Here is a 17,954-nt window from a genome sequence, read left to right on the forward strand (position 1 = left end):
AAGTCAGCGACGACAAAATATATATTCTACAAACGAAAGTGAGTGAAATATTTTCGTTTTTTTTTTTAGAAAGCATGAAAAGTGAGAACGAGCAAACCATTCCCCTCGTAATTAATGCATATTCAGAAACCATAGAACACAGCAGATGGCTTATCTGCACCAAATTCCAGGTGTACAATGATATCTCGGATTCAAAACTCAATTAAAACAAACCCCGCTCATAACAAAAAAAAACATAGATCACGGTTGTGAAACATGATATTTAAATAAATGAGTTACGTCAAATGTCTTTTGGGCGTGGGAAGCCTCAGAAAAAGACCTCAAATTATATAAATAAAGATAATTTATATTCACCCTCGCAAAATTGCCACAGGCCAAATATGAGAGTATTATTCTACACTATCAAAAATTGTTACGGCGTCAACAGCTGTTAAAAGAGTTTATTCAAGGGGCCATTAGCCCTTCAATTGTATAAGAAAGGGACTTTGCCCAATCAGCTTTCAGAAGCAACGTTTGCAGTGTATGCATCACGTCATAAACTGGATCGAGCTTCCGCTGCCAACCCTATACGTAAAACCGCCAAAATAAGTACATACGCTATTATGCTGCATTCAAGAACCGAGCTCAAACACAAGTTTGAAAGAAGACCAAGCAAAACAGAAAGGCGTGTTAAGTATAGAAATCTTTCAGAATGAACCAAGAAACTACCTCAAGGACCAAAAGTGTGACCATAACAGTGCAAACATTGCCATCAATGTTTACTTTATGACGACGAACTTGCTCGAGTAAAATCTGCATGCATTCTGCGGGATGGACCAAATCTCCTTCTGGAGTACCCCAGAAATCAAACGATTCTTTCACCACCTGTTTAAGCGGAAAAAATAATCTTTTTAACAGAATCTAAATTTCATTGTCATGTACAGAGAAGTATTACAATGAAGAGTAATGCGAACACCTAATACAGAATTGCAACTTTAAAAGAGCCATGCCTAACATCATCATTGTGTGAGATTCATCTGAATGAATGGAAATGCCAACGAGTTCTTAATTCACCTGAATAAAGGCCTCTGGCTTCGGGCAGTTTTGTTTCTTTGATAATCGAAGTGTGCACTCTGCTGCAGTTCGGCCATCTCTCCGAGCAACAGCTTTAAAGAATTCTAATAAATTTACACGATCATTCTTGGAGAGCTCAGCAGTCATGCCAACATCAAGGAATATTACATGAGGCTTGGTTTTGAAGAGTTTTTTACGGGAAGGTCTGCTCTGTGCTGCTCGGACAAGGATGTTTCCAGGATGCATGTCAGCATGAACAAAGTTGTCGACCTGACAAGGTTAAGAATATATCTCAGAATAGTCATCCCTAGTTAACCACACACAGTAACAGTTCGACTCTTTTCTCAGAGAATTCTTGGTACTATTACTCTCCCGTTAAAGATAAACAAAATCTAACATGTCAAATCGATCATGTATTCCAATAACATTAATGGAAGTAACATCTTTTTTATGCTCGGTCACTAAGTTCCCAAACCATACTGTAGTAAAGCATCAAGCAGACACTAAATCAACACCTGATGCGCTGCATGTCACTAACTTAATTGGTAGAGTAATTTGAAAAAGCAGCATAAAACAAATTGATATCACATTTTTGGCAGTTTTAGAAAAAAGTTGCCATCACAGTTATTTCACTGAATTCCATGACTCACGAACAACATTCTATACACAAGCATCTACAACTCAGCTATTTCTACAGAATATGACCAGTCTCAGAAAACGGCATGCATTATCGTGATGAAAGAAAATGTGTGTTTCTGCGTTGGCTTAATCAACAATGAGGAGTTGAGACTTGTTATAACACGTGAACTTATAATGCATAGGGTTGATAGCAGGATAAAAGTAAACAGAATCATTATGTTACCAGAAGCATCTTCAACAGTGCATGGGTTCCAATATGGGCAAGAGCACTCTTAGTGCGTTCATTACCCCCGAGCTCATCGACAAAATGGGAAACACTTTCTCCATGCTCAAAAGTTTCCACCAATACAGCTGGATGCACAAGAGGATATACAGGCTTTGGGAAAGAAACGTCCTTCCATCTACGAAAATTGTATATGAAACGGTTCAAATGAGCTGCTTCACGTGCAAGATCAACTTGAGACATCATGAAAACTGCAAATTGCTGTACACTTTCATCCAGTCGCAACCAATTTATAGCAGGAATAAAGTTCGAAATTTTTGCCACGACATTTATAATCTCAAAGTCCCTTCTAATGGACTCCCCAACCCCTGGATGTCTCACCTTAACCGCAACTAGTAATGGTTTGATCTCACGACCACGATATCGAGACCGCAATGAGGCTCGATGCACCTGAGCAATGCTCCCAGATGCCACAGGTTCCTCCTCAAAGTCATCAAAAATTTCAGAAATTTTGCGACCAAAAGCCTTTTCAATAGTCTTTTTCGTGTATGCAAAGCTATGTTCAGGCGCTTTTGTATGAAGTTTTGACAATTCCATGCACAAGTCTCTAGGGAACAGATCAGGCCGAGTGGCCGCCCATTGGCCCCATTTTATAAAGGCCGGACCTGCTCTTTCTAGAGTTTGATGAACAACCTGCAGCCACAATTTCCTATACTGAGGTCCAAAACTATCTGCAAATGGAGCCATGACAATGCTTGGTGAGAACAGAACAGCCAAATATAAGGCTCTCAACAACAAGTAAATGTTTTCAAATGCAGAAAGGATCAGTCTGGTCAAGAAAAGATGGCTGTTTTCTGCGCGCGTGTACAATGTATTCCTTGGCTGAAACATATCTGTGTCTGGCACCGCTTGTGCCCATGCTAACTGAGTTCCACACATCAGAGCAAAAGTACTGGGAATAACCACATAAGAACGGCTCAAAGCCAAACTGAAAGCCTGAGCAACCAGATTTATGGTCAGACGACTTTCGCGAAGCTGTATGGGCCTTTGGGCCAACCTCTTCCAAGAAGCTTGGACATGACGGGCTACAGTATTGCCCTTTGGAATCTCTGAATAGCTCCTGATGTATCCATTATAGGATCTATTTTCGAACTCACGTGTTGCATTCCAAGCATGCCTTCTGCTAGGGAACAAATGAAGAGAGTAAAATCTGCACTGAGTAAAACATTGCCCAGATCTAAGGACGGCTTCATATTTGGACTCCTCTGAACAAATACTAGTCTGATTTCTTCGTAAAGCTTGTGAAATTCTCCTGATCAGTGTCAATGATCTGCAGCACCTCAAGTAAGTTAAAAGAACTATCTACAAAAATCTTCCAAGTCCAAGTGGGAGAGAAATCGATATTGTTTTTGTTTTAACATCATAATTAAGACTTGTATAAATCAGCACTCACAAATTAGAGTCCCCTATTAGGATTAGGACACAATTCTAGCATTTCCACACTTAACAATGAACACAGCGCAGTGAATTTAAATGAGCCTAGGTGGCAATTTAATGCCATAAAGACAAAGTAACATACAATTGTTCATTCATGAGTTCCATAAAATACATAATGCACACGCTTGAATTTATTTATTTATTTGACAATTCATGGAAGATATTTTATGGCTGGCCTAAATTGTGATTCCTTCGTATCCATAATTTAATAACATCAAATCTCATTTAACCATAAAAAACCCTAATCCAAGCTACTCTTGGCAGAAATTCACGAGCTTATTACCTAAAATAGTACAAATACCGCTTGATTTTACTAATGATATAGAATACACTAGCCCAGGAAATTCCAGAATTACATGCTTGCGGAAGAAGGAACGATATATATAATACACAGAGAGAGAGAGAGAGAGAGAGCTTTCAGAGACCTTGACATGGCGAAGGCAGGGCTCGACAGAAAAGGGTCGAGGCTAACTTGCGCAGGAGGCGTGATGTATCACCGACGAGCATTTTCCAAAAATAAATGGAGATTTGGCAGATTCAACCATACGGATCAAAACCATTCACATGCAATTTTGCCACCATCAGTAACAACACCGCATCCGATTAAATTCACGATGGTAAATTATGATAAGCGAAAAGGAAAGAGTAACCGAAGAATAATTGGTGAGAATGAGATTTGTTTTGAGACTAAGATAAAATCCTCTCTTTGGCAAAACCTAAGCGTGGGCGGCGAAGAATGATAAAAAAAAAATAATAAGAAAGGACGACGACGAATGTAGTGAATCCTAATCGGGTCGGATCCCTGACCTTTACGGGTTCGGAATTTCGGGTTCAATTTTTAGTCTTGTGACTTGCGCTGTGTTTGACCTTTTGTCTTGTGATACATCAAAATGCCCTTTTAGGGACGAGGATAAAATTACTAGTAAATATCGAATGATTGTGGATAAGTTTTTGTGGTCTACAAGATTTAGAGGTCATATTAAAATTAAATTTTTATAGATTTTTAACAAATTTGAACTGATATCGTTATTTCTTGATGATATTAATGACGCTACGTATGTTTATTCCACACATATTATTTATATACATATTATAATACAATATAAATTATAAGGATTGTTATTTTTGTATTTTTTTTAAATGATATAAGATTATATATCACGCGAAAAATTTGCTCTTTGGAACAATTTAAATTTAATGATTTGTTTAATTTCCCTGTAATGAACTGCAACAAGATGATTTAATTTATAATAATTTCCAACGACCGCAATGTATACAATCGAAAAATCAAAGGGAAGTTGACAAAATCGGAGACGCACTTTTAAGACGAAAATCACAACATTTATCACTATTCCAAACTCTTCAACTGCGTTTTCTATGGTCGGTCGAGCCCAGAAAATGATGTGTTTTAAATTTCTTTCCTTTTTTTCCTCTATCGAATGATCGTGATGTTGCCGCTCCGCTGACATCAATTGCTCGTTGACTTTTCAGGCAGTTTACACAAAACATTCAACTAACAATGATCTTAAGAATCTTTACCGTAAATAAGTTAATTTTGTTCATATTTATAATAAAAAATATTAAATTTTATATGTATATGTATCACAAAATTGACATGATCATTTTTTTATGTATTTCCAAACGTTTCGAAAAACAATTATCAGAATAAGTTATCAATTATCATTATATGTGTGTGATGAGTCTCACGAGAAAGTTTACTATTTTGATTTTAATTTCTAGAATTTTAAACTATGATTTAATGCGTCGGAATTTAGCTTTTATTACTATTCCAGTACTTATGTTATAATTCTTTAGTTATATTATAATTCTTAGTATTCGACTTGTCTTAAAATAATTAAACAAAATAGTTTAATTTGATCATATCACGTGTAACCAAGTTAATAATTAAAATTAATTTTTTTGGAAATGAAATATTATGTTTACGAATGTTAATTTATAAAGACGTAGCTAGTATTAGTTCTTAGTTAGTAATGCCTATATATATATATATACATACGATTCTGAGGCTAGCTACCATGTTCTCACGAAATCGGGATCGGTTTAGATGGCAATATTTGAACTACGTGCAGGGGCATTCATCACAAAGTTTGACTCTAGCTAGCCTCATTAATTGCTCGGAATCACAAAATAATTACGAGCAGAAAAATTGTACACTCACGACATATCTGATGCATCATATATATATATATATATATATATATATATATATATATATATATATATATATATATATATATATATATATATAAAATCTATATCTATATCTATCTATATCTATATCTATATCTATACTATTATAAATATATGAATTGAATTGTGAATTTACATCTATGTCCTCATCTTCATTAAATAATACCTATTAATACATATGTCTCTTTGGTTATTTTGTTTTCATTTATCAATTAATGAAATCTAAACTAAATAAAATTTTGCATCCATTTCTTTTTATGAAATTTGCAATCCGTTTAAGTCTCTTTGGTTATTTTGTTTTCATTTATCAATTAATGAAATCTAAACTAAATTGAAGAAAAACAAAATTTTGCATCCATTTTTTTTTATGAAATTTGCAATCCGTTTTTTTTAAAAAATTATATATATAATGAATTTCAAATCCGTTTTTTAAAAAAGCTTATATATATTTCAAAATGATAAAAATAATAAATATATGTTTTAGTTTGTTTTTCATGCATCCATTTTTTTTTAATGAAACTTATATATATAATGAATTTCAAATCCGTTTTTCAAAAAAGCTTATATATATAATGAATTTCAAAATGATAAAAATAATAAATATATGTTTTAGTTTGTTTTCATAGTTATTAATGACTTCTAAAATAAATTGAAAAAAATAAAATTTAACCTCCATTTTTTGCGATGAAATTTTCACTCCATTATTTTTTAAAAAAATTTTATATATTTAATTTCTTTGGTTATTATGTTTTCATTTATCAATTAATGAAATCTAAACTAAATTGAAGAAAAACAAAATTTTACATCCATTTTTTTTTTTTGAATGAAATTTTCAATCCGTTTTTTAAAAACACTTATATATATAATGAATTTCAAAATGATAAAAATAATAAATATATGTTTTAGTTTGTATTTTCATAGTTATTACTGACTTCTAAAATAAATTGAAGAAAAATGAACTTTATCTACCATTTTTTAGAGTGACATTTAAATTTATCTTATATTTTTTGGAACGACATTTGCACTCTATTTTTTTTTTTAAATTATATCTTTAATAAAATTTTAAATAATAGTAATAATCCATTTTTAAAAAAAAATTATATCTTTAATGAAATTCAAAATGATAACAATAATAAAAATATTTTTTTCGTATGTTTTTTCCTAACTACTATTATTATTATTATTACTACGACTGAAAATATATGACTTTAAATTGTGAATTTACATCTATGTTTTTATGTTCATTAAATAATATTCATTAATACATGTCACTTTATTTGTTTTTTTTTATGAGTCGACATTTTTTTTATTAAATAATGTTAATGCATTTTAAAATAAATCGAAAAAAGATGAAGTTTACACTATTCTTCAAAATTTTTTAATTCTCCAATTTTCGAGCAGGTCTTCTGTGAGACAGTTTCATTGATATATATCATAATATATCAATATTTTTCTTCATGATTCAGGTCGGATTGGAGACATGTTTCACAAAATTGACCCACGAAACAGCTTCATATTAGTTTCTGCGACAATTTTATTTTTAATTTGAGCAAATTAACATCAATGAATAACGTAAATTTTGTGAATTTACATGTATGTCCTTATTTTCGTTTAATAGGTATTGATTAATTTTACAATAAATTAAAGAAAGCTGAAATTTTATTTTGGAATAAGATTTATAGTCACTTTTTTTAAAAAAAAAATTATATCTTTAATGAAATTTAAAGTAAGCGACACAATGTCAGCAGTACGCACAAGAACTTCCTAAGACTTCATCCATCTCTGTACTACTCTCAATCGTGCATGCTTAACCCAACAAAACTAAATAACAATGAAAGATTAATATTTTCTTAATCTTCAGGTCAAATGTTATATTTGTTACCTAAGACAAGACTTTTATGTCTTATAATTGTGATATACCATTGAAAATTGCACTAACGTGAGTGTCAATGGGCCAAACCGTTAAACTTTATGCATGACAAACCCAAATAGTTATTTGGTGCCATGAGAGAACACTTCAAAAGAATTGAAATGAGCTTAAATTGATTTTATGTGTAATAATTACTCTTATATACATCAAAGTGAACGAAAATGAGGAATAAGAATGAATTCAAATCATTTTTATGTGAAGCAAATTATTCTTACATCTATAATTACTTAAAATGATTTGTAATATTTTACTGATGTTTTTTAAACATTTTTTTTGCTCGAAAAATAAAAAGTTTTAAAAATATTACAATTATCTTCATGCTTTATGCCCTATCAAATTTCTTTCGATGAATACTTGTATAACTTGTGGTTAATTTTTCAATGACATGATTTATGTATAGATCTTTATAAATTCAAAATATATCATGAGAAATTCAAAAATTATGGTTGTTGTAAGTCTCACACGTGCAACGCACGTACATATCTTCTAGTATATATATATATATATATATATATATATATATATATATATATATATATATATATATATATATATATATATATATATATATATCATAAACGTTTGGACTAAATTAGAAATATAACTGTTTTATATGACATATTTTATTCATGAAATCTTTAAACTTTGTACTAAATTACAGACATTTCATGTGATAAACTGCACATCCTATATGCAGACGTCACTTTGTCCATGCTCACGTAGTTATTTAAAAAAATCAAAGTTTACATGTGTGTGTGTATATATATATATATATATATATATATATACATGGTATCCATGTCCACCTGCAGATTTGCCACGTGCTTCGTCTTAAGTCAAACCCTAGGCACTTCTACCACCATGCAAATCGTTACTTTTATTATTAGTCCGTGTGTTGACAGTCGGGTTACAGTTGGCTTATACACGTGTCGCCTTTTTTCAAACCCCGCCAACTCACGGTGGCGCGCTGCCACAGGTTTCTCTTTCGGGGAGGATCAAAGAAATTAAACCTTAATAACCTTTTGCAAAGATAAGGTCACAACTTATAATAGTAAAATCTGCTGCTACGTACCAAATTTATATTTAATATTCCTTTTTTGGTATATATGTTATATCGGTTAATGATTTGATGATGTGAGTCGAATCCGCAGAAATAAGACGGCATAATAAATTTAACATGCATGTAAAAATTAATATTTTGTATAATGAAGCAAAAAACACTAAAAAGAACATGCATCATTAATGGTAATGTATGAAACAGTAGAGAAATAGTAGAGGCTGGCTTATTCATTGTTATACATGAAACAAGATGATTCATACAAAAATACATATATTCGTTTATTTGAGTTATTGATCATGAAATTACATGTAATCATTAACATCGAAACTATCTGGAATTTCAAACTTCAACATGCTATTGTAATAACTCTCTGTTTCATCTTCTGTGCTGCTACAGCTGTTAACATTTGTAGAATTCCAATTCAATATGGAGTCGGGCTCGGCGAAAGAGGTGACATATTTGACAAAATGAACTGGAACGTCCCGAGACTGTTACTGCGATGAGGTTGAAAATTTGAAGTCGCTGATGAGAGAATCGGGTCTACAAATGGGGGTTCACCAGATACATAATACTCATCGTTGAGCACCGGCACATACCCTCCTGTCAAAGCAGAAGGCATTCCATATCCAGCTGGATTTTGTTGAAAGTCATGAACGGAGAATGAGGTATCAAGGTTAGTATCAACAAATAAATCAGGAAACACAGCAACATCTTGATCAACTGAAGTTTCCATTAAAGGTGGTGGAGTTTGAATATGGCTGATCATCTGGTTTTGCATCGGAATATCTTGGGTATGGCAGTGGGAAGAGAAAAGAGAAGAAGCGAATCTTAGCAAATCGGGGTTACAACGAGGTTGCAACCCTGATAACCTTGGAAAATTCATCTGGGTTGGTGAATTGTTGCACATAGATGAGTTTATGATTGTTGAGAGATCAAGAAGTTGAAGACGTGGGTTGTGTGTCACGGGGTCAATTCCCATCCGTAGCAGCCTTTTTCTTATGTTCGTGTTCCAGTAGTTCTTGATTTCATTGTCGGTTCTTCCAGGAAGTCGAGCAGCAATCAAAGACCATCTGTTTAACGATTCCCACACAAGCAAATATCAGGACTCGTGAAATTTACGCGACTTGGTATATATAACTAGTTCACGAAAATATATACGTCGCTACGTACTTGTTGCCAAGTATGCTGTGCAAATGAATAATGGTCTCTTCTTCTTCAAATGAAAATCTCCCTCTTTTAATGTCAGGCCGGAGATAATTAGTCCACCTCAAGCGGCAGCTCTTTCCACATCGTTGCAGCCCTGCAACAAACATACAACAAAACCCTAGCTATTAATTAATTCAAGAATCCTCTTCCATTATAATTCAAAAAAGGGTATAGCTAGAGATCGAGAAGCTAACCAGCAGTAGTTGGAAGAGTTCTCCAGTTTCCATAGCCATGTTTCTGAATATAATCAAGGAGTTTCTGATCTTCTTCTTGTGACCACGGTCCCTTTTTTAGCCCATTCTTGTCACAGCATGGAGCTCTTCCCATAGCAGAAATTAAGGTAAAGCTGGAAATATGATTTAGCTTGAAAGATAGGAGAGAAGTGGAAAGATCATATTGATCTATGTGTGAATAATTCGGGAATATGGGAACGGAGTCGTATATGTAGAAAAAAAATGTGGCAAATAAAAAGGGTGGGAGCGGGGAAGCAATTTAATGTTGAGGAAATGAATGGAAGTCAAAAGGATTCGGTGCCGTCCATTGCCATAGGCGACGTGTCCCCTCTACTTTGGACAGTTCCTCAACTCAGCAAATAAGCCTACACCTCCGATCCGACAACGTTGAATATTATCTTCTCAGCATAACAAATTAATTAAAGTTTAACTGAAAACTCCATCCAATTCATTTATTTCAATATAATTATTCTGATATTTTTTCCAGAATTTCGTTTTCAACTACAGAATTTGATTTATATATAATAATAGGTGCATGGCTAAATCATTCAGACTCTGGTGTCATATTCAATTCTGTGATCTTATGTATGTACAAAAATGATGCTAAACCAAATATATATATATATATATATTAATATTTTATTTATAACACTTTTAGTTAATATATGGGAAGTATATAGAATGTCAGAAGTGCGTGGAAATAGATTAATAATGCGGCTTGTAGATTACTAATACTAGTAGCTTTTTTAAAAAATTAATATTATTAAAACTAGTAGCTTAGTAGGAGCTAGTGATGTTAATTGATCATTCAAGATAATGTTTTGACCACACAAATTTATCCTACGCAACAATTTCTTTCCTTTTTATCCAGTTACCAAATTCTTTTCAATAATTTAATGCTATTCCACCTGTCCAACTGTTAATTTAGTCCCTGGTTTGCTTTTCTATATCGATCTTTTTGTTGATCCACATATTTCCTTTTTTGTTCTATTGTTCGAAAGAGTTGTCTTAAAATTTGTATCTTGAAGAAACTGATCCTTATGATTTATAATGTTTTGGCACTGAAAATTTATGGAACAAAATGGTAAAGATATATTATGAATTTTGTTTCTGACTTTGGGCCGTAACGTGATAGTTCGTAATAGTTGCATGAAAAATTATAATTTTTTTATCATTTTTTTTTCAATTTTACCTTGTTTTTTAGTCGGAGTGTTGAGATTGTGCTAGGAAATGATTATGTCTCCCCAAGAAACCACGTCAGCAATCCAGTGGTATAATATTGACTTAAAATTGGAAAAGAAGTGTAAATTAGTGGACTAAGATCGTGAAATGACCAATAATATGATCAATGAAAAATGTATAAACTACACATGACCAAAATATAATTTTCCCGATCATTTTTCTCATTAGAAACAGACTCTTACATCAGATTTTCTGATCTTATAACCTAGTTGATAATAGATTATTGATATTAGTTAAGCATAAGTGAAATAAACAGTTCATTACAAATAGAAATATATTCTGATATGATAAGAATGAGATGGAGGAAAAGAAACTGGTCGAGTTTTGAGATTTCTGACTGTTAGCTTAGACATTTCATCGACTATTGACATTTTTTCCATGTTACATATTTGTAAACAATGCCGATGTATAATGTATTTCTTTTTACTTTAATTAGTAGAGACGAGATTGGTGTAATTTTTATAAAATTCCAGTTGTAATGAGAAAAAATTCCACGAAATATTTATGGATGTCCTTGAAAATTTCATGCTGCGAGGTAAAAATCACATAATACACATATATATAAATACATAATTTTAAAAACCCATATACATTTTTGCTTTAGTACTCTCCGATGCGAGAGTTATCAGTTATCGGGAAGCTTTCATTTTCATTCTTATAATAAATCATACAGTATCATGCTATTTAATACATTTCTCGAGTAATAAAAATTCACATTGATTTTAATCAAGTGCTATCGAGAGCAAGTGTGAAAAAGTTAGGAAATCTTAGGATTAAAGCTTGTAAAAAAAATTTAAATACAATGTACAGTAAATTAATTAAGAAAGTTGTTTAATTATTTTTTAGATTTTCTTGTGTATTTCGCCATCTCCAATTATCATTGTCGCATGCCGGCCATGCATGTGGACGTCTGAGTTACCAACACATAATGGTTGGTTGGTTGGTCTCCATATATACAACCTATAATCCAGAACTAGATTGAGAGTTGAAGTAATCACAGCGAAGGGGAAGAAGAGAAAAAATGGCCCAAGCAAGCAACAAGGTTTCCATTCTCTTCAAATTTGCTTTGCTTTTCTCACTTCTACTCATGATCATCACTACCGCAGAAAGCAGAGCAATACTTAGGGGTGAGTTCTTCTTTTTCCTCACAAAATAACTGATATCTTCATTCCAATCGTATATATATTACTTGAAATTTGCAGCTAAAATGGAGGCAAGTTCAAAGCTTGCATGTGAGAGTGTGGTTGGAGTGGAGAGTGGAGACACATGCTTTGGAATAGCAGAAAGCAACCACTTGACAGCAACGGCTTTTAGTGCCATCAACCCTAACCTCAATTGCACTGCACTCTTTGTTGGTCAATGGCTGTGCGTTGATGCCTCTACCAATTAACGCATGCAACTCAAATTTTCTGGCAAAAATAAGAAGCCTAATTATTATATAATACACATTTGAAGGCTTTATCAAGTTGAGTTTCTTTGTATTCTGTCCTCTGGTCTGGATTCTAGACTGCTATTCCATTGAATAAGATGCGTGGTTTCATGTGTAACTTTGAAATTCATATATCTTCTTGGACTAAAATAAGTAAAGACGCAGCGTGGAATTTAGAAAACAATTATTATTTGTGCTGATTGATGGACGAATAAAATCATAACTACGCTCTTCATTTTTTAATGGGCTTGGACTTTTTAACAATTTCACATTAAGGCCCAATTTAAATAGGTCCAAATTATCCCAGTATACCGGAAACAATTATCGTGTTTATTTATTTATAAATTTGTTATATAATTAATATTTATATAACAAAAACTTTCATAAGACCGTCTCACACATCAATTTTATAAGATGAATTCTATATCCGAGCAAACTCGTTTTAAAAAGTTACATTTTATGTCAAAGTATATATTATTTTTTTGCTCTAAGTATAAATCGGGCGTCTCATAGTTATTTTTAGATTTATTGATTTGAGTACTTTTTTTGTTTTTAAGTTTTCAATTAATCTTTGGCTTTATTGATGTTTATTGTATAATATATTTTTATTTTTTAAGTTGTAAGAGATTTAGAAGGGATGAAATCAGAGTTGTGTCCATAAGACATTTATGAGACACTCTTGAGTCGCATAAAAATGAACTGAAAGAAGAGTATATCTCTTGTAAGACGATCTCACGAATCTTTATTTGTGAGACGAGTCAATCATACCGATATTCACAATAAAAAGTAACACTCTTAGCATAAAAAGTAATATTTTGATGGATGACCCAAATAAGAGACACGCTTCACAAAATACGATTCGTGAGATCGTCTCACATAAGTTTTTGTCCTGAAAGAAAACAAGACAAGGTACTGCCATCCTCAAGGAAGAAGGGAGGTCGATGAGAATAGAATAAAAAATAGAACTTTTGTCAAAATCAAGTAATGTAATAAGTGGAAAAAAGAGGAACGGATAAATGAGATGCATACGATTGTGTATGTATGACTAAATAAACATTTGAATTTTAAATAGCAAACAAAGCGTCAAAATATTAACTTCAATTATGCTAAATGCCGAATGTTTTTAATGCCAAAATTAGCATATTTAATCGATCTATGTAATACGATCGCAAGACCAAATCGCCCCGGAATTTTGATATAAGATGTAAAATATTTTTTTTTTTACAATATCACAGAAGCTTTCTCCAAGAGTGAGCCAGCCAAGCATCTCAATCCTATCCGAAATTTCGAAGCCTGAGGTCTTTCTTTTTTGAATTCCTAAACTAAGGGGTAGGAGATCGAACCCATGCCATTTGCATGGGAATACAAATGAGAACCATTGGACCACTGCCCTGAGTACTCAGCCTGAGGTCTTTCCAATTCAATGAAAGTGTGTGGAATCATGTGATTTGATTCATGGTTGTTGCAAAATTATAGTTTCCGTGACCTTAATGACTATATTTTGGTATCCCGACATTATTAGAGACAGAAAAGCGTGATCCATGTTCGTCCACAAATTAGGGTCACGCCCTTTTTGTCTCATTTCCAAGGCCGTGACTAAGTTTATCAAAACAAGATAAGAACAACCGCATTAATTTATTTAAAAGAAAAAATACAATTAATATGATTTAAGAAATTATCAATAAAAATCAAACCAGCAACATGATAAAACATCAACAAATACATTTGAAGTTTCCAATCCTAAATAGTAAATGTAATAACCCCCACGCTGGATTTTCAATACAATCAATTAAGGCATGCTTTCAGTTATGCTCTGTAATTTGCGTCCCCCTTCTTCATTTCAATCGAACCATTAGGATAATCCACGTCACTCATGAACCTTGACCAGAACCGATGCTCCTTCCACACAGCCAACATCTCCTCTATCGGAATGTTCTTCGTCTCCGGCAAGAAGTAGTACATGAAAATCGTCATCACCACCACAAAGAATGCGAAGAACAAGAACAGCCCGAATTTCAAGTGACACAACATCATCAAGAAGACTTGAGCAATCACGAAGGTGAAAAACATGTTGACTGAAACGTTGATACTCTGTGCAGCTGACCGGATTTCCAGTGGGAAGATTTCGCTAGGCACTAGCCATCCGAGGGGACCCCACGACCAAGCAAACCCCGCCACATATATGCAGATGAACAGTACCACAACGATGGCATACCATTTGGGCAATTCACCAGGATTACCATCTACCCCAAATTTCGCACCTATGCAAGCTGCTACCACGATCTGATAACAAAAAGACAAACTCGGTGCGACTTTGAGTTACTACATACGTTACATGACTACATCTGTTATCTATTAAATGTCATATAGAAACTAGATGATTTAAGTCGAATGGAATATTAATTTACCTGACACACAAGCATCTGTATACCACCTTCGAGAAACAGAAATCTTCTCCCCCACCTATCCACACCATAAATAGGACACCACAGTCGCCGCAACATTCACCGCACCAGTGATCACAGCAGACATCAACGAAGCCTCGCCCCCGAACCCGATAGTCTTGAACAGGACAGGTGCGTAAAACATGATCACGTTGATCCCCGTAAGCTGCTGAAAGAAGGGAATGGCTACAGCCATTGTCAAATGAGGCCTATACTTCCTTTGCAGAAGATTTCTCCACGGATGCTCGACTTTTCGAGATGCTTCACTGGCCGCGACAAGATCATTAAACTCTTCGTCTATACTTGCCACCCCTCGGATCCGTTGCAATTTGGACCGTGCCTCATCAGTTCTGCCTCGTTCAATCATGGAGTTGGGTGTTTCCGGGAGGATTAAAGATCCGACAGTGATTATCAAAGCCGGGACCATCGCACCACCGAGACTCAGGCGCCACCCCCAGCCGCCCTTGATCTTGGCAAAACCATAGTTTAGGACATTGGCTGCGAGGATACCGATTGTGATGGAGAGTTGAAAGCCAATGTTGAGTGCACCTCGATATTTGTAAGGAGCCATTTCGGATAGGTAGAGTGGTACAGACTGCATCAAGAAAAGGAAATCAAATCAAATTTTTTAATGCGTAGTAATCACGGAGAAACTTGGGAATTAGGAGTGTCAATGGTCTCTAAAATAAATAAAAAGGTGAAGTTTTTATGTTCAGGCGTACTTCGTATTAAATTCGTTAAAGAGAAATCATTAGCATATTAGGAAGCATCATCGGATCAATCTTCTTTTTGAATCAGCGTTAAGTTATGTCTAATTCTCAAACTAAACAAAATTTATATATTAAATGTCTCACATTCACTTGATTAATAAATATATTAAAGTTAATATATATATATATATATATATATATTTTTGGATAATCTTTTACTTTTACGATGATTGGAAATTGAGTTAGATATGAGATAACCTCGTATAGGTCACTTTCAAGTCAATTTATCAACTTTACTGTCAGCCTTCGGCGTTTTTAATGCTGGCACAGAAATAAAATAAATACGTAATAAGGACAAGTTTTGTAACCAATAAAAAAATTGTAAATTTCTCTCTGGTTTCTTGTACTTAATGCACAGCAATAACTGCAACAGACAAAATATTGGAAGCAATCTTCCGTTACGATTTTTATGGTGTATATATGACAAATATGTATATCTAAGAAACATTGTAAGAAGATTAAATATGAATCATGAAATTAATTAATTCCCCCAAAAAAAAGCGTCCACTGAAAAATAGTTTAGCAGTTGTTGGCTACATAATATATATTTTTATTGTAGTTTGAATCTTTAGACATTATGATGTTATTATTGATCAATACCTTTTGTATTAAAATTCATATAGATGATGAAAACTTTTTTTACTCGTAAAAATTGTTACGTTTGGGCTAATATAATATATTATTTGGAAAAGTTATTTTAATAATCTTGTATATTATTATATAAATCAGATCTAAAAGACTCTACGCATTAACCTTGACCCACAAATTCAAATTATGATTAACCTCTGTCCGAAAATAATAATGAATAAATAAATAAGGTCAAATTATGAAACAAATTTCTACCTGATTAGCAAATCCGATGCCAAAACCAAGTAAAATACGCCCAACAATAAGCATCCAAACGGCCAGAGCTAACCCATTAATCAGAGCTCCTACGCAGAACAAAACTCCGCCGAACAGCATCGACAGCTTCCTCCCCAGTGTCCTGGTCACCGTAGACGCCACCAGCGACGAACACAGCGCAGCCAAGTATAGAGAAGACGTAAACAGAGTCAGCGGCACGCTGTCAAATTTACAGTATTGGTTAACTGATTTGTCCGCCTTCTGCTTCCTGTACACGGATGGGAAAAATTCCTCCAAGAATGGATCCATGGAGGTTACCCCACCTGTAGATTAAACAAGCAAAACCTTAGTCGCACCCAAAAAAAGGATGAATACCATAAATATTACGAATAACAAAACCAAAAAAAGTACCTGAGATTCCAATATCGTAACCGAAAATAAGACCACCCATGGCAGCAATCACACACGTCACTAGGACGTAAGGAGTAAGGTTCCCGGGATATTCTTTCCCGTTTCCGGCACCTGGGATAAACCCACCGGCCATTTTCCCTATCTCTGCAGAACTCAGTTACCGCGTTTGAAGTATCACGGGAGAGGAGAAGAGAAGGGAGAGAATTGGAGAGAATAGAGAGGAGATAGTTCTATAAAGTGTGTGTGAATATGGAAAATCGAAAAAAGAAACGTATCGGCTCGCTACATGGAGAGAGTATATATAGAGAAACGTTCTGATTAAAATTTACGTGAGAAAGAAAGGCTTATCTAAATCAGTAAGAATACATTAAATTATATACATATATATATATAAACAAAATAGCTGTCTGAGTCAACAAGAAGTTAATATAATAACGATATATTTTCAACTAATGCAAAATTAAGATAAATATTTTTTCCAGTTATAGTTGACTAGATAATATTGAATTTATTTCTTTCCCGATATTAATTAATACAATTCGATAAGATTTGAAGTGAATACGTAAAGTTGGATTTTGTGTGTATTATGTATATATAATTATAATATAGCAAAAAATATTTATAATAATTATGAAATGTGTAATGAAACAAAAAAAATTAATAATTTTTAAAATCGACATTTCAATTTTCAATTTTGATTATTTTAACATTTTTTTAAAAAAATAGTAAACAATTCATTGGTTAATGAATTCAAACTCATAAA

The 17,954-nt window shown here is 33.3% G+C and overlaps 2 protein-coding genes and 1 pseudogene across 2 annotated transcripts; all 3 read right to left on the minus strand.

Moving 5' to 3' along the window:
• Positions 1-178: 178 nt before the first annotated feature.
• On the minus strand, positions 179-4,157 carry LOC140820564 (uncharacterized). The gene is made up of 5 exons (XM_073180854.1): positions 3,838-4,157; positions 1,916-3,245; positions 1,054-1,323; positions 709-864; positions 179-564 (listed from the first exon to the last, which is right to left on the minus strand). Exons 1-5 carry the CDS (start codon positions 3,843-3,845, stop codon positions 445-447), a joined length of 1,884 nt encoding a protein of 627 aa, XP_073036955.1. The 5' UTR covers positions 3,846-4,157; the 3' UTR covers positions 179-444.
• Positions 4,158-8,868: 4,711 nt separating this feature from the next.
• Positions 8,869-10,256, minus strand: LOC140820562 (transcription factor MYB41-like). Its single transcript, XM_073180852.1, has 3 exons — positions 10,014-10,256; positions 9,784-9,913; positions 8,869-9,683 (listed from the first exon to the last, which is right to left on the minus strand). The coding sequence occupies exons 1-3, from the start codon at positions 10,144-10,146 to the stop codon at positions 9,035-9,037; spliced, it is 912 nt and encodes a 303-aa protein (XP_073036953.1). The 5' UTR covers positions 10,147-10,256; the 3' UTR covers positions 8,869-9,034.
• A 4,149-nt stretch (positions 10,257-14,405) lies between these two features.
• Positions 14,406-17,474, minus strand: LOC140820570 (sugar carrier protein C-like; annotated as a pseudogene).
• Positions 17,475-17,954: the final 480 nt, after the last annotated feature.

Source organism: Primulina eburnea, unplaced genomic scaffold, assembly GCF_022965805.1.
Source record: "Primulina eburnea isolate SZY01 unplaced genomic scaffold, ASM2296580v1 ctg1224_ERROPOS3294427, whole genome shotgun sequence".
Lineage (NCBI taxonomy): Eukaryota > Viridiplantae > Streptophyta > Magnoliopsida > Lamiales > Gesneriaceae > Primulina > Primulina eburnea.

Coding starts and splice junctions, on each gene's coding strand:
- LOC140820564 (XM_073180854.1), bottom strand. Junction 1,324..1,915: donor CACTGTTGAAGATGCTTCTG/GTAACATAATGA, acceptor TAACCTTGTCAG/GTCGACAACTTTGTTCATGC. Junction 565..708: donor TCACACTTTTGGTCCTTGAG/GTAGTTTCTTGG, acceptor TTTTACGTATAG/GGTTGGCAGCGGAAGCTCGA.
- LOC140820562 (XM_073180852.1), bottom strand. CDS start 10,146: ATGGGAAGAGCTCCATGCTGTGACAAGAATGGGCTAAAAAAGGGACCG. Junction 9,914..10,013: donor AACTCTTCCAACTACTGCTG/GTTAGCTTCTCG, acceptor TGTTTGTTGCAG/GGCTGCAACGATGTGGAAAG. Junction 9,684..9,783: donor CACAGCATACTTGGCAACAA/GTACGTAGCGAC, acceptor ATCGTTAAACAG/ATGGTCTTTGATTGCTGCTC.